The sequence below is a fragment of the Dendrobates tinctorius genome, unplaced genomic scaffold, assembly GCF_039654945.1.
Source record: "Dendrobates tinctorius isolate UK_male_01 unplaced genomic scaffold, ASM3965494v1 ptg000011l, whole genome shotgun sequence".
Classification (NCBI taxonomy): domain Eukaryota; kingdom Metazoa; phylum Chordata; class Amphibia; order Anura; family Dendrobatidae; genus Dendrobates; species Dendrobates tinctorius.
This window is the reverse complement of record NW_027361679.1, coordinates 49,530,686-49,556,826: the sequence shown is the minus strand read 5'-3', so window position 1 is coordinate 49,556,826 and position 26,141 is coordinate 49,530,686. Positions and strand designations below refer to the sequence as shown.

The following is a 26,141-nucleotide window of genomic DNA, read 5'->3' as shown; positions in this document are numbered from 1 at the left end:
CCAAACAAAAAACAAGTGTGGGATTGCACTTTCTTTGCAATTTCACTGCACTTGGAATTTTTTTCCCGTTTTCTTGTACACGACATGGTAAAACCAATGGTGTCTTTCAAAAGAACAACTCGTCCCACAAAAAACAAGCCCTCACATGGCCATATTGACGGAAAAATAAAAAAAGTTCTAGCTCTGGGAAGAAGGGGAAAAACAAAAATGCAAAACCTAAAAAAGCTAAAAAGTTAAGGGGTTAATGTCCTCGTGGAGGGAAGGAGGTTGTCACTCAGAATTTTACGGTACATGGTTAAATCCATTATCCCACTGATGCGGTGAAGTAGTCCTGTGCCCTTCAGCATAGGAACCCCCCAAAACATAATGTTTCCACCTCCATGCTTGACAGTGTTCTTTGGGCCATAGGCAGCATTTCTCTATCTCCAAACACGGTGAGTTGAGTTAATGCCAAAGAGCTCAATTTTTGTCTCATCTGAACACAACACTATCTCCCAATAACTCACAGAATCATCCAGGTGTTCATTGGCAAACTTCAGACGGGCCTGCACATGTGCCTTCTTGAGCAGGGGGACCTTGCGGGCACTGCAGGATTGTAAACCTTTACAGCGTAATGTGTTACCAATGATATTCTAGATGACTGTGGTCCCAGCTGCCTCGAGATCATTAACAAGATTCCCTTCCCCCCCCGTGTAGTTTTAGGCTGATTTCTCACCTTCCTCATGATCAAGGAAACCCCACAAGGTGAAATGTTGCATGGTGCCCCAGATCGATGTCGTCTTACAGTCATGTTGTTTGTCTTCTTTTTTCTTTATATTGCACCAGCTGTCTCCTCATCCAGCATCTTACATATGGTTTTGTAGCCCATTCCAGCTTTGTGCAGGCCTGTGATCTTGTCCCTGACATTCTTATAAAAGCTCTTTGGTCTTGTCCAGGCTGTAGAGGTTAGAGTCTGACTGATTAATTGAGTCTGTAGACAGGAGTCTTTTATAAAAGGTGACTATGTAAGACAGCTGTCTTTAATGCAGGCAACGAGTTGATTATGAGCATCGAACTGGTCTGTAGGAGCCAGAACTCTTGATTGGTAAAGGATCAAATACTTATGTCTCAATGCCAAATGCAAACAAATTTATAAAATTTATACAATGTGATTTTCTGTATTTTAATTTTGATACTCTCTCTCTCAATATTAAAATTAACCTACCCTTAAAATTATAGACTGTTCATGTCTTTGTCAGTGGGCAAACTTACAAGATCAGCAAGGGATCAAATACTTATTTCCCCCACAGTATCAGCAACGCTCCAGTCTCCAGCAGTTTGTGACCTACTGGATTGCTCCATTGTTTGATGGGCAATACGAAAGTCACTACTAAATCTAAGTCTATGAGAGCCAGAACAAGGTCAAAATGAGGCTCTCAGATTTACAATGAAAACTTGTGACCATTCCCTTGGACTTCCGGTCAGTTAGAAGTTGTGGTCATTAGATGTCGGCGCAGGACTGGAGTGGAGTAGTGTGGAGCTGAATATGGCAACTGGTTTAATACTAGGGTCAGGGAACTTAGATTAGTAGCACCACTCCAGCACTGAAATGAAGTATATAGTGGAGTGGTGCTTTAAGCCAACTAACAGGTGCAACGTCTCACGTTAGTCATAAATTCCAATGAACTTATATAATTATTTGAACTCACCTCTGTAAATACTAAGATCTTATTAGGCTCCTTGACAAAAGGAAATGGCAAATGAAGATAGCCAACAAATGGATCCACTTTTTTCTGAAATGTATAAGACAGAAGAGCAACAATAAATATTCTTGCTAACCTTTTAATGAAAGGGAACCTGTCTGGTCTAATAACGCTATTAACATGCAAATGTGATTAATCTGTAGGTTAATAGTTATATGAAGGTGCCCAGCCGCAGTACTGAAAGTGCAACACCAAGGAGAAAATTAACTTTATGTCTGCCGGGAGCCACCGGCTTTCAGTCTTGTAGGAGTGCTTGGATCACTTAGGCTGGTTTCACATTTGCGTATGGAGGAGCTGCGGACTTCCTCCGTGAAGCTCCGCCCACTGTCGCACCTCCTCCGGTCAGCTCCGCCTCCGTCGGCATGTGGCCTGCGTACCCTTTCTTTAGCATTGGGTACGCAGGCCGTGCAGATGCCTCCACATGCGTCGTTTTGACGGTGCGGTGCCCGCACCAAAATGCAACATGTTGCGTTCGGCACAGGTCGCCGCACGGTCAAAACAACGAATGCGGAGGCATCCGCATACATCCGCACGGCCTGCGTACCCAATGTTAAAGATAGGGTATGCAGGCCACATGCCAGCGGAGCTGACCGAAGGCGGTGCGGCAGTGGGTGGAGCTTCACGGAGGAATTCCGCATCCCTCCACAGCTCCTCCATACGCAAATGTGAAACTAGCCTTACCGTCAAAACAGGGAAGTGGGGGCTGTGGGCACGTCCTGGAACCTTTACTGAATGCAGGTTCTGCAGCGCATACAAAGGTGTCAGTCAAAGTGCCAAAAACTCACTTACAGCCACTGCTCAGAGAGCTGCGAGAGGCGAGTGTAGAGGTGGCATGCCTGCATGACAAACTGGTCAGACCCCGGAGAAAAAAAAAAAAAAGTTCATGTTCTGGCGAGGTACAGCGGCTGGATACCTCCATAACACACTACCTGCAGGTTAACAGCATTTTTGCACATGACAGGTTCTCTTGAAGCATTAAATGGAAACCAGTAGGCCCACCAAGCCTCCCAAACTGTCACTAGTATGCTCCAGAGCCCTTTTCTGTTTTCTCATAATGTTCTTGATGTCCCAAAACAATCTATTTATATAATTGCCTTGTAATGTTTTCATTTCCTGTTCTGTCCAGATGTCACCGTATCCCAGAATTCCAAGTGGAGGAAGTTCACCGACCACCATATTGGGACACCCAAGTGATGGGTGTTTCAATACGGAAACTGCTGCTGGTACCAAGCTATTGCGCAGTACCACCAGTGGAACACCGACGCACCGCACACACACAGCCTCTTGCGCGGTACCACCAGAGGAACACCGTTGCACTGCGCCTGTGCAAATTCCGTGCAAGCACAATGAATCACTCGGCTGATCCCGGCGGCAGATGCGTGACGTGTCTACAGGCAGAGGAAGCCGGTCACATTAAAGGGGTTTTCCCACGAACAAAAAGTTCATTTTAAAAATGGTCTGTGTCTGACCATGTGCGGAGCATACCACATCTCCTGGGCAGGGGAGAAAGCAAAAGACAATACTGACATTACAGCAGGGTGTCAGAGGATTCATTTTGAGGTAAGATATTTCACTGACTGTTTTTAAACAATATTTTACCTCACAAAATGTATCCTCTGCGATCTCCTGCTGTTATGTCAGCATTGTCTTTTGCTTTCTCCCCTGCCCAGAAGCTGTGGTATGTTCTGTACATGGTCAGACACAGGGGTGAGAGAGAAAGAGGATGGGGGGGGGGGGGGGGGGGAGACAGAACAAACGGGACAGCACATGAGGGGAGAGCACAGGAAGGAGTGAGACAGCAGACAAGGGGGATAGTACATGCGGTAGACAGGTCAAAGAAGAGAGCACAGACGGGAGAATTCAGCACATGGGGAAAGAGAGAGTGGATAGATGGGTGAGCATATGGGGGGGGGGGGGGAGATGCTCAACGCTGCAAACCCTGCCCCCATCGTGACATTACCGCATCGGGCCTCCATCTAGTCTTAATATAGGAGGCAAGATAACTTATTGCACTTTCTGTCAAATGCTAATTAGCAAGGTTTTTTTTGGGTTGTGGGTATTGGCATCACTTTCAGACTAATCCAGCCTCTGTAAATCTCATTTCTCCTCCTTCAGCGGGCACAGTGAAAAAAGCTGTACTCGTCATGGCTTTATCGGCGCATTGCACATGCCCAAGAAGTGAGCAGAAATAAACAGGAGAGCTCCATTGTGCTGCTAACTGAGCAGGATTTCCTGGACACTGCACATGCCTGGGAAGGTATAGTGATGCCAATTTCTGCACACTCATTCTGGGAATATTGTGAACACAGAAGAACAGTGCTGCTAGCTCAAGTGGATGGGGCATGTGCAGTGGACCAATGAAGCAGTGCCTAGAAAGTCTTAGTCATGTTGAGTCCAGCTCAGCATGTAAAGGGTAGATATATACAATGGACACTAGGGAGGGCATTAATCATGTGACTATAGTATCGGACTATGGGTGTGACTATAGCACCCGAGGATGGACTGGCCTAGAAAAATTGACGCCCTTGGATTAGTCCTATCTGATTAACATATAATGAGAGGGAAATAAAAGTTAGTTTACCACTCATATAAAGATTGTTTTGGGACGTCAGGGACATTATTGGAATATAGGAATAAGTCTCTGGAACATAACTGACAAATTAGAAAGGTTGGAGGACCTTTAATGATATAATCTAATATATAAAGCTCAATGTGGGTGGGTGTGTGTGTGTGTGTGTGTGTGTGTATGTATGTCCGGGATTGGCATCCGCACCGTCGCAGCTACAGCCACAAAATTTTACACAGTCACACGTCTGGACCCCGAGAGCGTCATAGGCTATGTTGTGAGGCAAACTTTTAACCCCGCGCGTTCCAATTCAGCATACAATTTTGCCCCTATCTACATAATGGGGAAAAAGTGTATGTATTGACATCTGCACCCTCGTAGCTACAGCCACAAAATTTTGCACAGTCACATGTCTGGACCCCAAGAGCGTCATAGGCTGTTGTGAGGCAAAATTTTAACCCGCACGTTCCAATTCAACAAACAATTTTGCCCCTATCTACATAATGGGGAAAAAGTGTATGTATTGGCACCTGCACCGTCGTAGCTACAGCCACAAAATTTTGCACAGTCACGTCTGGACCCCAAGAGCGTCATAGGCTATGTTGTGAGGCGAAATTTTATCCTCGCTCATTCCAATTCACAAAACAATTTTGCCCCTATCTACATAATGGGGAAAAAGTGAAAGGAAAAGTGTTGGAGGCAAATTGACAGCTGCCAGATGTGAACAAGGGGGACTTAAAGAATGAGAGCGATGGTGCCAAAGAGTATATACCGTACAGTTGCTAAGGTGGGGTCCTGACATGGGATACTCACCACACACGGGGATATGAACACACACAAAATGCGCCACACACTACCACGTGGTTCAACACATATACCACCCTCAGCACACATTTCACCACACATACACCAACCTCGCCACATAAAAGCCAAAACACAAAAGTCGCTACTCAAAACTCGCCACGCTGTCCCAGAGCGGTTTAAAAGATGAAAAATGAGCTGTGATTGGTTGCTATCAGCAACGGTTTTCTTTGTAGACAGTTGTGGTAACTGAGGCTTATTATTCTTATCATTTCTATGGTGTTATCGTCTATTAGATACACGGCTCAGCAGACAGTATCACACAGGATAGGATTAGATACACGGATCAGCAGTCAGTATCACACAGGAGAGGATTAGATACAGAGCTGAGCAGTCAGTATCACACAGGATAGAATTAGATACACAGCTCAGCAATCAGTATCACACAGGATAGGATTAGATACACGTCTTAGCAGTCAGTATCACAGGATAGGATTAGATACACGGCTCAGCAGTCAGTATCACAGGATAGGATTAGATACACGGCTCAGCAGTCAGTATCACACAGGATAGGATTAGATACACGGATCAGCAGTCAGTAACACACGATAGGATTAGATACACAGCTCAGCAGAAAGTATCACACGGAGAGGATACTTGGGTAATCGTTTAGTTAATTTGTGTTGCAAATCTGTAGTGTTGAATATATGATGTGAAATGGTTTTATGTGCAATATAATCATTATAATTTGTTATAACTAACCACAGTTGGTTACTATGCCGGGCAACGCCGGACTCTTCAGCTAGTAGTATATAAAATAGTTTCTGCACTAGGTGACATGTGACATAACTAGGGTTCAGTATAAATCTGAGCATTGATATTTCCAACCATCACATGAACAGTGGGGACGCCGCACTAGATGGGGCACACTTTCAGGTTCTACTAAAAATGGCCTCTTTTTGGTGCCATATACAGTACTGTAGCTCAGATACTGTATGGTTGTGAATCATTGCACTGCCTACTAATAATATTCTGTCGCTTTTCAAAGAGTTTATAAAATACAGAAAAGACGGATGCTATCTCGTGTGTATACTTACAGATATTTACATTCGCTTATGCAGAAACAAGCTGCCACAATGACAAAATTACTATTATTATAACATTAAATATCTATGTCGCTTCTAAGGGTACAAATGCTTTGAAATCCAAAAATAAAGAGTACAAGTACAACTAGCTAGATAAAGCACACGCTACATACCGTACCTTTTTCTCCAGCTTCATATCTAGTTTGAGCTGCACAAACACCCACTGTTGTGGGTTGGTAAAATCCAACTTCTGGAAAGTTTTAAGCATTTGTATTGCAGTTTCCGGTTCCAGTGTTGGTTTCGGGTAGTAGCGTTGCACATACACATCATCACTGGGCTTCCAGGCTGTTAAGCCAAAGGGTTTAGGACGAGAGGTGTCCTCTCTTTTTTCTAGTATTTGCTCCTTGGTTAATCTTCTAGAAACTGGTTCTTTACTGGCTTTCTTTTCTTTGATAAATCTGAAAACAGTGAGAAGAGGTGATGTTCCTATAATCCTAAAGGACTAACAAATGGTTATCACCAAACTCAGAGATTCCAACCAATAATAGCTTGGTATAGTATTCAGAGAATACAAACAAGAAACAGGATGTAGCACAGATATTTAAAAAGCGCAGTCCTTCCAATCTAATTTTTGGACGATACTCTCAAGGGAAGTGGTCAGCACCTTCATGTACCTAACCAGTATGGGATGGATATACTGTTGGCATAAGAAGCTTTGCTGGGTAGACATCACTCAAGTGACATTACCTGTAGTGGAAATGTCACTGAGAGACATATCTGCACAAGAGTCAATGAATAAAGGTTTGTTTTTTTGCATGATCATACATGGTTAAATTTGCAAAGTGCAAATTTGTAATTTACCAGTTCTGAAAAATCAGAAGGATTTTAAATTCTATAATATACTGCTCACAGCCTAGGTTACTGACCACCTCTACAGTCTATCAGCTGTAGCTGGACTTCTAGGCAAGGAGCGCTGCTTTGAAAGCTCTTTGCTACAGAGCTAAAAGCGCTGCTCTGAAACGGGCCAGATGACTGGATCTGGCCAGCCTCAGTTCAGTGTCCCGCTCCTTCCATGCTGCAGAAGCTTAGATGCCTCTACTTCTAGCACCAGAAAGCACCTAGTTCAGGCCAGCGGCTCAGCCATGCAGCTAGACCCAAATGCCAATCAGCAGGAGCACATCGCCCTCCAGCAACAAGGAAACCAGGAGGAAGTGGAGCAGTACGTTCTTGAAAATCCTTTATAGTTTACCTGTGGAATGTTTGCGTACTTAGGTTTATTATACTGTATAGATATTTCATCACATTGAACTATATACAGCTGACAATTGCAATGCAACTGAAAGAAAAGACAAAAAGCAGTCTACTAGCAAAGACCCACACACTCCTCAGATGCTTCAGCTAGCAGCCATCTCAGACATATCTCCCATTCACAGCAGTGCTTGCTCAGCTGAGCACTCCTGTGTTCTCTGAGAGAGCCGCTGACAGACATCTCTGATGGCTTCTTAATCCAGAGAGAGCCAAATGAGTGGTGGTCCGAAATCAGACATGCAGGTTTCTTAACTCCCATGAAATAATTTGTCCAGGGTCCACATACATATTGGGACTGTCAGTTAAACCTACTGATAGCAATGGGTTTGGCCAGCATTAGTTTATTGTGTATGGGGGCAACAGAGGGTAGTTGTTTCATGGTAACTTTCTTCTTTGCTTACTACATATTTCACCCTTATATCAAGTTTATAGTGAACATTCACTCTAAGAATCATTGAGAGATACCTACTTTTTAACCACTGCAGATTCAGCAGCGTAGAATCTTACATCAACCCAGCTTCTGTTTGCGATGATGGAAGGACAAATAAAACCCGCCTGCTGGAGCACATGACTGTGACAGCCATGGATAGCTGAAAAACAACATCGGGATAAAAAATACTCACTAAATTAAATTCTTATTAGAGATTATTGCATATTTTAGTCTATGTATTATTCAGGTCCAAATTTAATACTAGATTTCTAAAAAAAACAAAAAACAAAACAAAATAGTTTTCCTACAAACTCACCGCAGAATATGTGTGCAATCTGTGTGTTAGAAACATATTGTTTGTATAGCATTAATGGGAATCTGTCAGTAGGATCAACGCTCCTAAGCCATCTATAGCTCTGGCAAAGAATTAAGAGACCACTGCAAAATGTTCAGTTTGTCTGATTTTTCTCTTTAGGCCAGAGTCACACTAGCGATAAAATCGGACGAATGCAATGTGAAAAAAAAAAAAGAAAAAAAAAAAGATCGCATTGCATTCGTCCCAATGTTATTCTGTGGTGCTGCTCCCATCATGCGTTTTTTTATCGTGTCTGCTCCTCGGACCGAGACAATCGCAGCATGCTGCGATTGTCACCGATTTTCGGATCGGATTCGACAATGCAAGTCTATGAATGCGATTAAAAATCGCATTGAAAACGCACACGTGTGACTTGCGATTAAATCGCAAGACTTCTCCAGGTCAACAGGAAAGAGCATCAGGCATTGGATGTCAATTTGATGCTTAGATGCGAATAAAATCTGTTCATCGCCGGAAAATGGGATGACAGACGGATCCCTGGACAAGAATTCTTTGTGCGATTTCGTACCGTTAAAATTGGACCGATTTTTTAATGGTTGTGTGTAACTCCAGCCTTATAGGTATATTTTTGAGTAAAAGGTAAATTGCTCTTTTATTCTATAAACTACAGACATGTCTTCGAATTTCCAAGCACTAAATTTTGTATTTATTTGCAGAAAATGAGAAATGGTCAAAATAACAAAAAAATGCAGTGCTTGCAGGCCTCAAATAATGCTAAGAAAACAAGTTCATAATCATTTAGAAACAACAATACTAATGTTTTAACTCAGGAAGAGTTCAGAAATCAATATTTTGTGGAATAACCATAATTTTTAATCACAGCTTTCATGCATCTTGGCATGATTTCCACCAGTCTTTCACACTGCTTTTGGGTGACCTTATGCCACTCATGGTACAAAAATTTAAGCAGTTCTTCTTTGTTTGATGGCTTGTGACTATCCATCTTCCTCTTAATTACATTCCAGAGGTTTACAATGTAGTTTATGTCTGGATATTGGGCTGCCTATGACAGGGATTCGATGTGGTGGTCCTTCATCCACACATTGATTGACCTAGCTGTGTGGTATGGCGCATTGTCCTGCTGAAAAAAAAAAAGTCCTCAGAGTTGGGGAACATTGCCTGAGCAGAAGGAATCAACTGTTTTTCCAGGATAACCTTGTATGTGGCTTGATTCATACGACCTTCACAAAGATTAAACTGCCCAATTCCAGACTTGCTGAAGCATTCCCAGCATCCTCCACCAAATTTCACAGTGGGTGCAAGAAAGACACTGTGGCTTGTACGCCTCTCCAGGTCTCTGTCTAACCATTAAATGACTATGTGTTGGGCAAAGCTGAAAATTAGACTCAGAGAAGATTACCTTACTCCAGTCCTCTATGGTCCAATTCTTATGGTCTTTGGCAAACAACAGCCTGGCTCTCCTTTGCTTCTCATTGATAAAAGGCTTTTTTTCTAGCTTTACATGACTTGAGCTCTTCCTCTAGGAGCCTGTTACGAACTGTTCTTGCCGTGCACTTAAAACACAGCTGCCATTTACCATTCCTTTTGTAGGCCACTTGATATCATCCTACGATTGCCGAGTGACATTTGAATAAGATGACGGTCATCCCGGTCAGTGGAGAGTCGTTTTCGCCCTCTGCTGGTTAGTAGCTTTGTTGTCCCCAATGTCTGCTGCTTGACCTTGTTGTAATAGACTGCCGTATTAGAAATTTTAAGGATGGAGGCAACATGACGCTCACTGTATCCCTCTGCTAGTAAAGCCAAAATTGAGCCCTTCTTTTCCTCACTCAAGACTTTTCTTTTTGACTCCTTTGACATGGTTAAAAGTTATTTTTTCATTCCTATTACTTTTGGGATATTACTAGCACTTGTTTTGCCATCCAGCTTGTCCTATTGCAAGAGGATTGTGAACACCACAGCAGGGTTTTTTACAGAGCTGTGGAGTCAGTGTCGGTATAAAATGGACCGACTCCTACTTCTAAAATATATAATAAATTGAGTACAGTAGTTCAATGCAGAATGTGCTGAATATTTTTTCATAGAAATTTGGGAAAGTTATGAAATGTCCTATAAATGGCTGTTCTATTCCTGATCTAAGGCTACATTCACACACAGCGTTTTTGCTGTGTTTTTTGAGGATACGGTTTTCAGCTGCAAAAGCAGACAAGCTTTTTAAAAAAAACGCATCACCTGAAAGGTTTTTGAGCTCATAGATAATGTTTTCAATAGCAAAAGCAGAATAGAAATATGCTCTATCCATTCGTGTTTCTCTGGAAAGAGAAAGTATTAGAAAATTAGTGATTGAAGAAGCCCTTAAACAAAAGGAAGATTTTAAAAAGACGCTTCATGTTTCTTAAAATGGATGCCTGCACACGTCACAGAGTGAACTATTTTGCCATCAATGTTCGATATGTTTGTGACAACAAAGAAATTGCTACCAAGACATTGGCAGTAAAAGATACTAAAGCTCATCACAGCAGCCAGTTTCTCCATGCCTTAGTGGAAAAAGTTCTGCAAGATTATGAACTCAAAAAAGAACAGGTTCTTGCTATTGTAACGGACAATGCTTCAAACAGTACAATTAAAATGATGAATGAGAGTAATGAACAACAGCTAGAAGAAAATTTGGGATTCAGTATGTTTGAGATGGAAGGCCACAGTGCTGTTCATGTACCTGAGGAACAAACAGATATTACAACAGAAGATCAGCAAAATTATACTTTAGAAATAGATGATCTTGTTGAAGGTGCTTCAAAACACTTTCATATTCATCGTATGCACTGTGTTGTGCACACGTTGCAGCTGGCAATAAGAGATAGTCTGCAAGAGGGACATGCTGGAAATCTGACTGGAAAAGTGAGGAAATTGGTTATTGCCGCCAGAACCCCTAAAATTGATTCCATCTTGAACAGACGTGCTGGGAAAGGGGCAATTGTTGATCAAGCCACTCGGTGGGGCAGCACTTATTTAATGATTGAGTGATTGCTTGAACTAAAACCGTTTCCTATAGATATGGCGAACCCTCAGGTAACCCTAAATGAAGGTCAATGGACACAGGTGGCTGAATTGAAGGAATTGCTTAATCACCCATTTACCGGTGACTAAAAAATTACAAGCTGAGGATTTAACTCCTGGTATTTTCATAAGGGAGTGGAAGAACTTGCTATTTTGCCTGTCCTAAAGAGGAGGTTTAATCACAGATGGTATTTCTGCTTCAATAAAACGGAGAGAGACACAGCTATTGGAAAATAAAATTTTTCTGGCAGCTGTTTAGGTGGACCCATGTCATCGTATACTGCTTGATGATCAACAGCCTACTAAAGGAAAAGAAGCTCTGACTGAGGTAGCAGTTAGGATGAGTGGCCTACAGGAGGAGGATTTGGGTCCTGACAGTGCTACTGCCATATCTTCATCCTCATCAGATGAGGAGTTTGACTTTGACAAGTATTTGGATGACATGGAGCAGGCAAAGCGTTGCCGCAAGGAAAAAGATTTCATTCCGTCACCTATAGCAAACAGATTGACCATATTTCAGCAAAATGTTTCACTTGCTCTCAAAGAAATAGAAAAATTCAACCGCTCATCAAAACTGACTGTGCATGCTGCGTTTTTTTACCGCGATGCGTTTTTTTCGCGGAAAAAACGCATCAATATGCACAAAAAGTGCAGAATTCATTAAAATGAATGGGATGCTACTTTTAAGCAGTTTTTAAGTGTTTTATTTGGTAAAAGCGCTTTAAAAAAACGCTTACGTGTGCACATACCCTTAGGCCTCTTTCAAACGTCGGTGTGTCCAGTATGTGTGGTGACAGTTTTCACACGTACTGGAGACACATTCAAGTGAATGTGTCTGGCACATGTCAGTATGTTTACATGGACAAAAAGGCGCTGACAAGTCTATTTTTTACATGCAGCACAGGCCACGCAATGTCCCACACCACGTGCACACTGATGACGAAGTCTGGAATACAGCAGTACAGTTAACGCTGTTCCCCGGCCCAGGTGCTGAAGACCTCTCATCATTCTCCCCTACTCAGCCGGCGATCAGCGCTAGCAGGGGAGAATGTTGAGAGTTATACTGAAGTGATAACAGCTTGAACAGATGGCGGCTGACGGAACTACTACTCCCATCAGCCTACACTTGCTGCCATTTATAACAGTGAGAGCAGGCGGCGGTTCATGGGAGTATTCATCAGCCACCTGAGCTATAAACAAAAAAAAATGGTGTGGGAGAAATTCTCACGGTGAACTCAGTGAATTTTTCTCATGGTGCTGAGGTCCCCACAGTTCAGCCTGGCTGGGAATGCAGCCTCAGTGACCAGTGGTAACCTCGATGACATCACCGCTAGTCACTGAGCTGCATTCGCAGCAGCTCATTCACCAGTGGTTCTCAGCCTGGACAGTGGCATCTTGGCACCATCCAGGTTGAAAAATAGAATTGGTCTTACCGGTAATTCTGTTTCTAGGAACCTTCCACGACAGCCATATCGGAGGATGTCTCACCGCCCTAATGGGGGACAGGAAATGCACAAGAGGTTAAATATCCATCCCCTTCCTGCTACCTCCAGTGTTTTTTCTGTACACACTAGCATATATAGTTACCACCAAAGAGCAGGAATCATCCAGTAAGCATCAGATAGGGAAGGAAATTAGTGCTGTCGTGGAAGGTTCCTAGAAACCGAATTACCGGTAAGACTAATTCTATTTTCTCTAGTCACCTTCCACGACAGCCATATCGGAGGAATACCAACAACTAATTTCTTAGGGAGGGACAACAGCCTGCAGAACACGTCTGCCAAACGTTAAGTCCCTGTTGAAATTTAGTCTATAATGTCTGATGAATGTATGGACAGACGACCAGGTGGCGGCTCTGCATATCTGCTCAGAAGATGCGTTCCCTTCTTTCTGCCCACGATGTTGATACTGAACGAGTAGAATGGGCTTTTAGAGACGTAGGAGGAGGAATGTTCTGTGCCGCGTAGGTGAGGCTGATAGCTTCCTTGATCCAATTCGCGATTGTATTTTTTGCCGCCTTTTTGCCTTTATTCCGACCGGAAATTTGAATGAATAAATTCTGGTCAATCCTCCAACTCTCTGTCTGTTGGAGGTAGAAGAGAACTACTGTATGGACATCGAGGGTGTGAAAGGCTTCTCCTTTCGTGTTGGAGGGATTTGCACAGAAGGAAGGCAATACAATGTCTTGTAACCTCTGGAAGTTCGAGACTACCTTAGGCATAAAGGAGGGACCTAGCCTCAGGATGATGCTATCCTCCGTGATGGTTAAATATGGCTCCTGTATTGAAAGGGCCTGCAATACTCCTATGCGCCTTGCGGTAGTAATTGCCACCAGGAACACAGTTTTTAGTGTTAAGTTTTTCAGAGTCGTGGAAGACAGTGGTTTAAACGGCTCCCTGGTCAAGCCCCTGAGAACTAGGTTCAAGTCCCAGGGGGGGACCTGACTACGGAGTCTGGGACAGATCCTAGATGCTGAGGTTATGAATCGCTTGATCCATCCATGGTTTGCCAGATTTTGGTCGTAGAATGATCTAAGGGCTGACACCTGGACCTTTAAAGTACTAGGTGTGAGCCCCAGATCTAGGCCGTCTTGAAGAAACTCTAAGATCTGTGCGATATCAGGATGGAAGGGATCTGGAGCATTTGGGGAACACCAAGATGAGAACTTCTTCCAAACCTTCCCGTAAATGGCGTTAGTCACTGGTTTCCTACTCTTCTGTAGAGTTTGGATTACTTTTTCGGATAGCCTTTAGCCCTTAGAATTCCGGCTTCAGTAGCCAGGCCGCAAGGTTCATTTTATGCGGGTCTGGGTGCAGTAGAGGGCCCTGGTGAAGGAGATTGGCCCTCTGGGGCAGAAGTATTGGACCTTCCTGAGCCATGTTTCATAGGGCCCCGTACCAACTTCTCCCTGGCCACAAGGGAGCTACTAGGATTGTAGTGACTTGCTCTGCCCGTATCTTCTGCAGTGTTTTCGCTATCATGGGAATCGGATGGAAGGCGTATGCCAGATCGAACTGCCACGGATGGGAGAAGGCATCTACTTCCCACGCTCCATCAGTGGGACTGAGGGAAAAAAACGTTTCCACCTTTGCGTTTTGACCGCTGGCAAAAAGGTCCACATCAGGATTTCCCCACCTTGACACCAGAGACAAAAAAACTGGTCTAGGCTCCATTCCCCAGGATGAACATCTTTCCTGCTGAGGAAGTCTGCCTCCACATTGTCCAATGCCCTTAGATGTACTGCTGATATGGACAGCAGATGTTTCTCTGCCCAAGAAAAAATTCTTGCAGCCACCAATTTTAGGTTGAAGAATTTCGTGCCTCCTTGGTGACGGATGTAGGACACTGTAGTCATATTGTCTGAGTAGATACGTACATGATGGTTTTGGAAAAGGGTTGACTGTGCCTTCAACGCTTCTTCTACAGTTTTCAGTTCTCTCACATTTGAGGAGCTGGCTCTGACGTCTGGGGGCCATATCCCCTGGAAGTGTGATTTCTCCACTATAGCACCCCAGCCTCTCTGACTGGCATCTGTGGTGACGATTTTCAGGGGGAGCTGATCCCAGCTGACACCCCGCTAGAGATTCTGGTAGTTCAGCCACCATAGGAGGGACGCCTTCACATGACCTGGAAGAGGGGTTCTCTTGGTCAGTGTATTCCGACATTTCTTTGAGCATCGGCGTACATATGACTGAAGGATCCGAGTATGGGCTTGAGCCCAGGAGACTGCTTGGATGCATGCTGTAAGCGAACCTAGGATGGATATTGAGTCTCTCAGGGTTGGTGCCCTCTGGTCTCTGAACTTGAAGACTCTCTGAACGAGGTCGAGCTGTCGTTCCCTGGGTAGAAAAGATGTTCGCTTTTTTGAGTCGAGTATCCCCAAGAACTTTTTTCTTGCAGAGGGATGAAGGTCTGATTTTTCCAGGTTGGGAATCCAGCCCAAGGACTGTAAAATTTCCAGAGATTTCTCTACATCCTGGTTCAGGCGAGAAATGGATGGAGCTATTTTTAGAAGGTCGTCTAGGTATGGGACAATGCAGATCCCCTGCTGGCGAATAAAGATCATTGCTTCTGCCATCACCTTGGTAAACAATCGAGGGGCTGATGACACCCCGAACAGCAGGACATTGAACTGGTATTGGTTGACCTGGGACCCCTGGGACACCGCAAACCTGAGGAATCTCCTGTGGTCTGGATAAATCGGGACCTGATAGTAAGCGTCCTTCAGGTCTATAGTGGCCATCACTCAATTTTGTCCTATGAGGGGGATTGCTGATTTGACCTACTCCATCTTGAATCGTCTGTACTTCACCACTCGGTTCAAGGGCTTTAGGTTTATTATAACCCTGTGCTTCCCTGAGGGTTTTACAATTACGAAGAGGTGAGAGTAGCGCCCTCTGCCTATCTCCTGTTGTGGAACTGGGGAGATCGCTCTTGCTTGCAGAAGTGTTTTTATGTTTGACAGCAAGGATCTTTGGAGGTGCGCCTGTAGGGAGGTTTTTCTCAGGCATTGAAGGGGAGGACTCTCGAATTCCAATCTCAGTCCGTCGCGAATAGTGCGAAGAACCCGTTGGTTTGAGGTTATGGACTGCCATTGATCTATGAAATTCGAGAGTCGGCCCCCGACTGGAATACTGTCATTGTTTGTCAGTAGGGTTTTGTTGTTGATGGGGGGCCAGAATATTTCTGCCCTTACTTCCTTTCGGATAACTTCACCGGCCCGTTTTGCCCTTACCCTTTGAAATCTCTCTGGGAGGGCTGGTCACGAGGGGGGGTTTGGGAACGAAAAAATCGTTTCCTAGGTTTCTTTTGTTCTGGAAGCGATTTCTTCTTATCCGTGGCTTTCTGCAAGATGTCATCCAGAGCTGGGCCAAATGCATAATTCCCCTGGAAAGGAATTGCACAGAGCTTTGTTTTCGACGTAAAGATTTCAGCCACAGTCTTCTTCTGGCTGAGTTGGAGAGGACCGCAGACTTTGCTGCTACTCGTATGGACTCCGCAGAAGCATCAGCTAGGAACCCTGTTGCTTTTTGTAATAGGGGAGTCAAGGATTTCTTCCCTGTAGGTCCCTTGAGTGAGGTGGTCTTCCAGCGTATGCAGCCAGCGAAATAGGGACCTGGCTACACACGTAGAGGCTATATTAGCCTTAAGCAGGGTTGTGGAGGCATCCCAGGATTTCCTGAGCAGGCACTCCGTTTTCCGATCCATGGGATCCTTGAGCTGAGATGAATCTTCGAATGGAAGAGCCGTTCTCTTGGTCACCCTGGACACCAGCACGTCCACTTTAGGGACCTCACATAGGGAGCAATCTCCCTCTAAGGGAAACCGATTCCTCAGATCTGAGGGGACACTAAGCCCTTTCTCGGGGAGGGCCCATTCCTGCATAACCAGGTTTCGGATGTTTTCGTGAATGGGAAACCCCTTTTGATCTTTGGGTTTCAGTCCTCCAAACATTTCATCCTGAATAGAGCATTCCACTTCTGCCTCCTCCAATCCCATAGTGCCCCTTACCATACTAACTAAATCCCCCATGTCTTCAGACAAGTAGTATTTTTTGTTATCGGGTTTGGGGGCGGAAGTGGAACTCTCATTTTCCCATGCATCCTCTGAGTTAGAGGTATCAATTTTACCCGAGTCCGATTCCACAGGGGCCGCTTTCCTTTTCCTAGCAGGAGGGGGCTACGGCGTCGGGGTCTGGGCAACAGTCATCATAAAAGTTTGGACTTCTAGTTTGATGAGGGTTTTTATACTGTCCAGTAGGGAGGGCTGATCTGCACGTATTAAGTCATCCGTGCAGGGCTGACATAGCTTATTCCTATATGCCGAGGGAAGTTTGGTACCACAAACACACTTGCGGCTCGGTTTCTTTATAGGGTCAGGGGCTTTGTCTCCCTAAAACAGAGAGAGAAGGCATACTAAGTCACCTCAGGGACCACTTGGACAGAATAAAGGGGGACCCACCCCGCTACTTACAGTAGGAGGGTGAACGCTGGGCTCCGCAGAAGCAGATCATGATGGCTTATCGCCATCCATGGTCAGTCAGTCACAATCATCAGTACCTAAATGGCCTTACCTGGACGCACCCAGACCAGGGTTTTAATAGCCGAGGTCCACCAGCATGTTCCGTGCTCCTCCTCCCCTGGTCCACAGGCGGAGGACATTGTAATCACCCCTCCTCGTAGCTGATTCTGCAGCTGCAGCGGCCGTCCCGTTCCCCCACCCCGTCTGGGGTTGTTGGCTCTGCCCCCTTAACCCGGTCCAGCCTCTTGTTTAGCGGCCGGTCGGTGTGACGCTGTGGGTCAGTAGAGCCACTGACAGGGGCACGAGATGCTAACGGCGGCCCGGTAATACCAGTCGCATAAGCGTTCCATCCGGGAACGCAGGAGGGAGGCCAAACCGGAAGTTCGGCGCCTGTCCCTCCGTCACTTCTGGTGCGTGCGCCGCATGGATAGGACGACCCCGGCTGCACATCTCCGCCTCGCTTTACCCCGCAAAGGGGCGTAGGAGAGGCGGACAGGGGTCCCGAGTCTCGCCGAAGTGGAGACGGGAGCAGCCATCACACGGAGGAGAGCGGAGCCCCCTGACCATCGGCCGCCCGGCTTCAGGTAACCAACATAGTGCCTCCGGTCGCCGGCCACGGCAGCACCATCAAACCTCTTCATGCTCCATAGGGGACAGGAAAAACACTGGAGGTAGCAGGAAGGGGAGGGATATTTAACCTCTTGTGCATTTCCTGTCCTCCATTAGGGCGGGGAGACATCCTCCGATATGGCTGTTGTGGAAGGTGACTAGAGAAATTATTAATCCCCAGACATGGATTACGTGACGGACAGGTGAGGGATATATACAGGAATCAATACAATAATAAAAGTGAGGACACTACAAAAAGGTTCATATTCACATCAGGGGTACCATGCAGAAAAAGTACAAAAAGTACATGTACAAAACAATGCCAAGGGGGAAGTTCAGTGCAAATAATGCAAATAAGAGCCAGTGCTTTGCTGAATCATTATGAAAAGCACAATTGTGCAAATGCAAATGGTGAAAAATAAAGTGCAATAAAGTTAGCATGTATGGATGATAAAAATCCCCTTAGGCATTGCGCAAAGAGTAATGCGGTAAACTAATCACTTAGTATATAATAAGTATGAATGGGAGGCTGCATAGCCAATGTGCACTTAGTGTGAAGTAAGGCAGCAGCTAACCCTATAAGTACAAATACAAGTGAAGAGAAAATGAAAGCATGTTACCTCAGGATGCGGAAGGAGGGACCCTGACGCGCGTTTCGCGGCAGCTTTTTCGAGGGGCGCATAGAGGAGCTGTTTCGTGGTCTTTTTATAGGGGGTAGAAAGTAATGTGGGAGCGGGAGATCTTTCTCACCAAGCCAATAGCACATATCGAGGGGGTTCTTTTCTGGGCCCGCTATATCGATGACATTCTCATGATATGGCAGGGCTCGGAACAGGACCTCCTAGATTTTGTTGGGATCTTGAACAACAAGAAACTTAACATCAAACTTTCCTGTAAGTATAGCCAATCCACCATCGATTTCCTTGATATTAAAATCTCTAACTCTCCCAATGGATACTTGGAAACCACCATTTTCCGTAAGGAAACTGCTGTTAACTCTTTGTTACATGCAACATCCTCTCATCCCCAATCGCTCATCAAAAGTATACCCAAGGGTCAATTCCTTAGGGTGAAACGGATTTGTTCTAACGAGAAAAACTTTCATGAAGAAGCCAACGATTTATCTCACAGGTTTCAAGAAAGGGGATACTCGCGCAGATGCATTAAGAAAGGCTTGCAAGCCGCCAAAAAAACCAATCGCGATGTGCTCCTGGAATCACGACCTAAGCCTAATCAGGAATCCAAGGTAAGATTTATTACCACCTATAATACCAATTGGTATGGTATGCAGAACATTCTAAGGAAATTTTGGCCCATCTTGCAGGAGGATGTTGGTCTGGCCAAGCACTTATTTGACTACCCTTCCATCACATATAGGAAATCGCCTAGCCTTAAGGATCACATTGTCCGCAGTTATTACCCTGGACCCCAATTTGAAAGAGCCTTTGGATCCAAGGGCCCTGTCTGGGGTTTCTTCCCCTGTGGGGACTGCATTGCCTGTCCCAATATGATGCGGACCTCCACCTTCCACTCCAGTGATGGTAAGGTTTTTTTCAATCACGCAGCATATCACCTGCAATTCCATAGGAGTAGTCTATTATGCATCCTGCCCTTGCCCTAAAATCTACATAGGTCTGACATCCAGGCCGTTAAAAACCAGAATTAGGGAGCATTATCGCGATATTACTAATGCCAAAGATACTGAAGATATCACTTCTCTCAAGCCCATACCGCGTCACTTTAAGCAGATCCATAATTGTGATGCCAGCCTATTGAAGGCCTTTGGAATAGATAAAATACATATCGATACTAGAGGTGGTACTTGGAGAAAAGCTTTGGCGCAATTGGAGGCACGATGGATCTCCAAAGTAAGATCACTCCAACCCAATGGTCTCAATGAGGTTATCAGTTTTGCATCTTTCCTATAGCTCTGTTTCTCTTCTGTTTTTCTTCTTTGTTATCGCTTTTAATTCTGTTTTTATTGTATTGCTAATTTTTTCACTTTTATTTCTATAGATGGGTTCCTATTTTATTCCTTGTTTGAGGTGCCGTTTCTGTTTTCCTCCATCTCCAAGTCTGAACCAATGTTGATATTGACATCCCTGCTGCCTTTCAGAAGATCTCTTGCACGGCCATCTAATTTCTTCATGGACTCTTTCATTCATGTTTTTCACTTATTTTTATTTTTTACCTTTTATATTTATTTTTATTTTTTATTTCTTTATTTCTTATTTTTTTGTTTATTTTTCATAGTCCTGGGAAGCTCTTACATTAATAAATATAACGTGTAAGTGTATTTCCTTGATACCCTATTTTTTCACAGGTTGCACGGTATATAAAACAAAATTTATATATATATATATATATATATATATATATATATATTTCTTCTCAACATAATTTCTTTTCTGCAAAAGGTTTCTTTCACCCATATTATATCTTTATGATATATATCTCATATTTTTTTGCATACTTATTACGTACACACTTTCTTTCTGCCCACTTTTCTGCTCTCCTTTTCAATGACCTTTTTTTATTAATTCTTTATATTGTTCTGTTTCCCATGTTGCCATGATGTCGTCACGGTGATGTTCCACTCCACCTTTGGCAGCGGGTTGCGCTCCTTCGGTTCCCCGGCCATGCCGTCACCATGGCGACGCGTCTCTATGCGGCTGCTCCCCCCTCCCTGCTCTGACGCGTCGGGCAGGTGAGAGGCGCGGCTTCGCATGACGCTGACCTGTGATGGTCTTGTTCCGGGTCACCCACCGGAAGCGCTGCCTCACGCTGGTCATTTTACTTTCTACCCCCTATAAAAAGACCACGAAACAGCTCCTCTATGCGCCCCTCAAAAAAGCTGCCGCGAAACGCGCGTCGGGGTCCCTCCTTCCGCATCCTGAGGTAACATGCTTTCATTTTCTCTTCACTTGTATTTGTACTTATAGGGTTAGCTGCTGCCTTACTTCACACTAAGTGCACATTGGCTATGCAGCCTCCCATTCATACTTATTATATACTAAGTGATTAGTTTACCGCATTACTCTTTGCGCAATGCCTAAGGGGATTTTTATCATCCATACATGCTAACTTTATTGCACTTTATTTTTCACCATTTGCATTTGCACAATTGTGCTTTTCATAATGATTCAGCAAAGCACTGGCCATTATTTGCACTGAACTTCCCCCTTGGCATTGTTTTGTACATGTACTTTTTGTACTTTTTCTGCATGGTACCCCTGATGTGAATATGAACCTTTTTGTAGTGTCCTCACTTTTATTATTGTATTGATTCTTATATTTATTCTTAAATCATGTCTCAATAAAGATTATCATGTTTTAGGTATGGCTTCTTTTTCCTTTTTTGATGTCTCTATATTGAAGCTTTCTATTTTCTAGGCTATCTGCTTTTTTGAACAGGTGAGGGATATAGTTGTTTTTTAATTTTTGTTTTATTACAGGAGACGAGGGCTACAGTGGAATGGGCGTTAGGTGAGTATGATGGTGTTTGTTATTTCTACATAAAAATGGAAAAGTATTTTTTTAATTCAAGTAAAGGACTTTATTCTGGCTGTGTCTTTATTTACAATACAACCACAGGATTAGCAATGGATAGGCATTTTAAAGACACCTTTCCATTACTAAGCCATGGGCTTGATGTCACCTGGCAATACAAGGGTGACATCAACCCCACAAATATGAATCCTACTTGCCACCGCTACAAAGCAAGTGGGAAAAGCCGGGCAAAGCGCCGTCAGAACTGGCGCATCTAATAGACGTGCTATTTCTGGGCGGCTGCATGCTGTCTGCTTTAGCAAGGCTAGTTGTCAAAAATGCGGGAGACTCCATGCCTTTTTTTTTTTTTTAACTACGTGTTTAAATTAAAAAAAAAAAAAAAGTGTGGGACCCCTCTATTCTTGATAAAACGGTAGGTTGTTTTTTTTTCTATTATTTATAGCGCTAGCGGCAGCTGATAAATTCCCATCAACCACCGCCTGCTCTCACTGTTATTAGCAACAGCAGGTGTAGGCTGATGGGAGTAATAGTCCCATCAGCCACTGCTGGCTCTCGACGTTCTCAGTTCAATATAACTTATCATTCTCCCGTGCTCGCTGGCAGTGCAGGGGAGAATGATGAGAGTGGTCTTCAGCACCCAACACCAGGGATGCGTGTGATACTGATGCAGCACACCGTTGCCACAAGTATTACACACATGGACACATATCCGGTACCAGAAATATCAGGAGGTGTGAAACAGGCCTTAATGGAACAGACACACAACCATTCGAAAATTATGCTGAAGTTGATGTCTTATTTGTCCATGTTTTTTTATTTGATGCTGAAGTTGGTTTCTTTTTTGGCAATTTTATTTCTGTTTTTTACAGTTAACAAAAAAATAAAATTACAATAATAAAATATAATGCAGCGAGGTGCCCTGATGTGAATGCACCTAAAACAGCTACAAAAATGATAAAACTGGCACAAAAATGGACAAAGTGGGCTTTATTGAAAGGGTTAAATGACTTTGGGCCACTGATCTCACGCAGTTCATGATGCCCCATATCTAGATGAGGTCACTCTATCCTGGTCCAAATGTGTTGTGGGCATGAGAACTGGCACTAAAGTAGGCAAATATTCAAATATCTGAATGTTAGCCGTTTGCCCACTTTGATGCCAGTTCTCATGCCCACAACACATTTGGGCCAGGATAGTGTGACCCAAGTCTGATGCGGGCCATCACTATGTATGTAAAGCTGGGGTGAGATCAGGGGCCCAAAGTCATTTACCCCCTGAAAAAACACCAGTACTCAAAACTGTGAAAATTGGCTATTTGCCCACTTTGATGCCCAGAACCCATTTGGGCCATCACTATCTGTGTATTGGTGGTGTGAAATCAAAGCCATTTAACCCTTTCACCAACACCCTGCAGTGACAACTTTGATGCCCATTGTTGTGCCAGTTGTATCATTTTTGTAAGTGTTAAGCATATTCACAATAAGGCTCCATGCTGCAATGTATTTTACTGTATTTTTTATGGTAAAACCTGTAAAAAACAGAAAAAATAAGATAAAGTTGCCGAATAAGAAATCAACTTCAGCATCATCATTAGAAACCCAATGTAAGACTAGACCCACTAAGTTAGGAGTCCATGTGCTATTTGTAAAGCAGACGGCACACGGACGACAAGCGCCGAGGTGTGAACAGTCCCCTAACCGGATCATGTGCTGACAGCTAGCTCTGCAGCGCCCCATAGACAATCATGGCGAACACTCGGGGCAGCAGGAGCGGTCAGCTGCCACCACAAGGCGCCCGTATGACGCCGGCTGGGGCCGGTCTCTCTCTCCAGCCACATACAAGTACTTCTCTATGGGGCGCCCTCACTCACCACTGGCACACACTGCTTGTTTCATGAAACTTTATGTGAAACACAACTAACAGCGACACGACCACAGCTCTGACAGGACGAGCACTATGGGCACCGCAGCCACACCTGAGAATCGAGCCACTGACCTGTACGCAGGCGGCACAAGGGGGCAGCCATGTTCTACACAGGAGGCGTGTGAACGGGAGGAAGGGGAGGAGAGGTGGTGCTGAGGCGGAAGAGGCGGGGCTGGAGCCAACAAGACACGGCTGACGGGAGAGCGCTCTGAGTCACGTGTAGCCCCGCTCCGCTGTCAGCTGCAGGTGACATAGGACGGTGCGTACTGGCTGTACGGGCTGGTGACATACGGCGGTGCGCACTGGCTGTACGGGCAGGTGACATACGGCGGTGCGCACTGGCTGTAGGGGCAGGTGACATACGGCGGTGCGCACTGGCTGTACGGGCTGGTGACATACGGCGGTGCGCACTGGCTGTAGGGGCTGGTGACATACGGCGGTGCGCACTGGCTGTAGGGGCAGGTGACATACGGCGGTGCGCACTGGCTGTACGGGCAGGTGACATACGGCGGTGCGCACTGGCTGTAGGGGCAGGTGACATACGGCGGTGCGCACTGGCTGTACGGGCAGGTGACATACGGCGGTGCGCACTGGCTGTAGGGGCAGGTGACATACGGCGGTGCGCACTGGCTGTAGGGGCAGGTGACATACGGCGGTGCGCACTGGCTGTAGGGGCAGGTGACATACGGCGGTGCGCACTGGCTGTAGGGGCAGGTGACATACGGCGGTGCGCACTGGCTGTACGGGCATGTGACATACGGCGGTGCGCACTGGCTGTACGGGCATGTGACATACGGCGGTGCGCACTGGCTGTACGGGCATGTGACATACGGCGGTGGGCACTGGCTGTACGGGCAGGTGACATACGGCGGTGCGCACTGGCTGTACGGGCAGGTGACATACGGCGGTGGGCACTGGCTGTACGGGGAAGTGACATACGGCGGTGCGCACTGGCTGTACGGACAGGTGACATACGGCGGTGCGCACTGGCTGTAGGGGCAGGTGACATACGGCGGTGCGCACTGGCTGTACGGGCAGGTGACATACGGCGGTGCGCACTGGCTGTACGGACAGGTGACATACGGCGGTGCGCACTGGCTGTACGGACAGGTGACATACGGCGGTGCGCACTGGCTGTACGGGCAGGTGACATACGGCGGTGCGCACTGGCTGTAGGGGCAGGTGACATACGGCGGTGCGCACTGGCTGTAGGGGCAGGTGACATACGGCGGTGCGCACTGGCTGTACGGACAGGTGACATACGGCGGTGCGCACTGGCTGTACGGGCAGGTGACATACGGCGGTGCGCACTGGCTGTAGGGGCAGGTGACATACGGCGGTGCGCACTGGCTGTAGGGGCAGGTGACATACGGCGGTGCGCACTGGCTGTAGGGGCAGGTGACATACGGCGGTGCGCACTGGCTGTAGGGGCAGGTGACATACGGCGGTGCGCACTGGCTGTACGGGCATGTGACATACGGCGGTGCGCACTGGCTGTACGGGCATGTGACATACGGCGGTGGGCACTGGCTGTACGGGCAGGTGACATACGGCGGTGCGCACTGGCTGTACGGGCAGGTGACATACGGCGGTGGGCACTGGCTGTACGGGGAAGTGACATACGGCGGTGCGCACTGGCTGTACGGACAGGTGACATACGGCGGTGCGCACTGGCTGTAGGGGCAGGTGACATACGGCGGTGCGCACTGGCTGTAGGGGCAGGTGACATACGGCGGTGCGCACTGGCTGTAGGGGCAGGTGACATACGGCGGTGCGCACTGGCTGTAGGGGAAGGTGACATACGGCGGTGCGCACTGGCTGTAGGGGCAGGTGACATACGGCGGTGCGCACTGGCTGTAGGGGCAGGTGACATACGGCGGTGCGCACTGGCTGTAGGGGCAGGTGACATACGGCGGTGCGCACTGGCTGTACGGGCATGTGACATACGGCGGTGCGCACTGGCTGTACGGGCATGTGACATACGGCGGTGGGCACTGGCTGTACGGGCAGGTGACATACGGCGGTGCGCACTGGCTGTACGGGCAGGTGACATACGGCGGTGGGCACTGGCTGTACGGGGAAGTGACATACGGCGGTGCGCACTGGCTGTACGGACAGGTGACATACGGCGGTGCGCACTGGCTGTACGGGCAGGTGACATACGGCGGTGCGCACTGGCTGTAGGGGCAGGTGACATACGGCGGTGCGCACTGGCTGTAGGGGCAGGTGACATACGGCGGTGCGCACTGGCTGTAGGGGCAGGTGACATACGGCGGTGCGCACTGGCTGTAGGGGCAGGTGACATACGGCGGTGCGCACTGGCTGTAGGGGCAGGTGACATACGGCGGTGCGCACTGGCTGTAGGGGCAGGTGACATACGGCGGTGCGCACTGGCTGTAGGGGCAGGTGACATACGGCGGTGCGCACTGGCTGTAGGGGCAGGTGACATACGGCGGTGCGCACTGGCTGTAGGGGCAGGTGACATACGGCGGTGCGCACTGGCTGTAGGGGCAGGTGACATACGGCGGTGCGCACTGGCTGTAGGGGCAGGTGACATACGGCGGTGCGCACTGGCTGTAGGGGCAGGTGACATACGGCGGTGCGCACTGGCTGTAGGGGCAGGTGACATACGGCGGTGCGCACTGGCTGTAGGGGCAGGTGACATACGGCGGTGCGCACTGGCTGTAGGGGCAGGTGACATACGGCGGTGCGCACTGGCTGTAGGGGCAGGTGACATACGGCGGTGCGCACTGGC

At 46.5% G+C, this 26,141-nt stretch overlaps 1 protein-coding gene across 2 annotated transcripts in view; it reads right to left on the bottom strand.

Moving 5' to 3' along the window:
- Positions 1 to 23,604, bottom strand: part of MRPL1 (mitochondrial ribosomal protein L1) — an 89,337-nt gene extending 65,733 nt beyond the window's left edge. The window contains exons 1-4 of one of the 2 annotated variants that reach the window (XM_073542096.1): positions 23,459 to 23,604; positions 7,972 to 8,092; positions 6,373 to 6,652; positions 1,689 to 1,772 (exon numbers count right to left, since the gene is read on the bottom strand). In XM_073542096.1, coding sequence (XP_073398197.1) covers positions 1,689 to 1,772; positions 6,373 to 6,652; positions 7,972 to 8,092; positions 23,459 to 23,489 — 516 coding nt within the window. In that variant the 5' untranslated portion in view covers positions 23,490 to 23,604. Of the gene's footprint in view, positions 1 to 1,688; positions 1,773 to 6,372; positions 6,653 to 7,971; positions 8,093 to 23,333 lie in introns of both variants that reach the window. The other variant, XM_073542101.1, reaches the window with a different exon arrangement.
- Between the last annotated feature and the right edge of the window lie 2,537 nt (positions 23,605 to 26,141).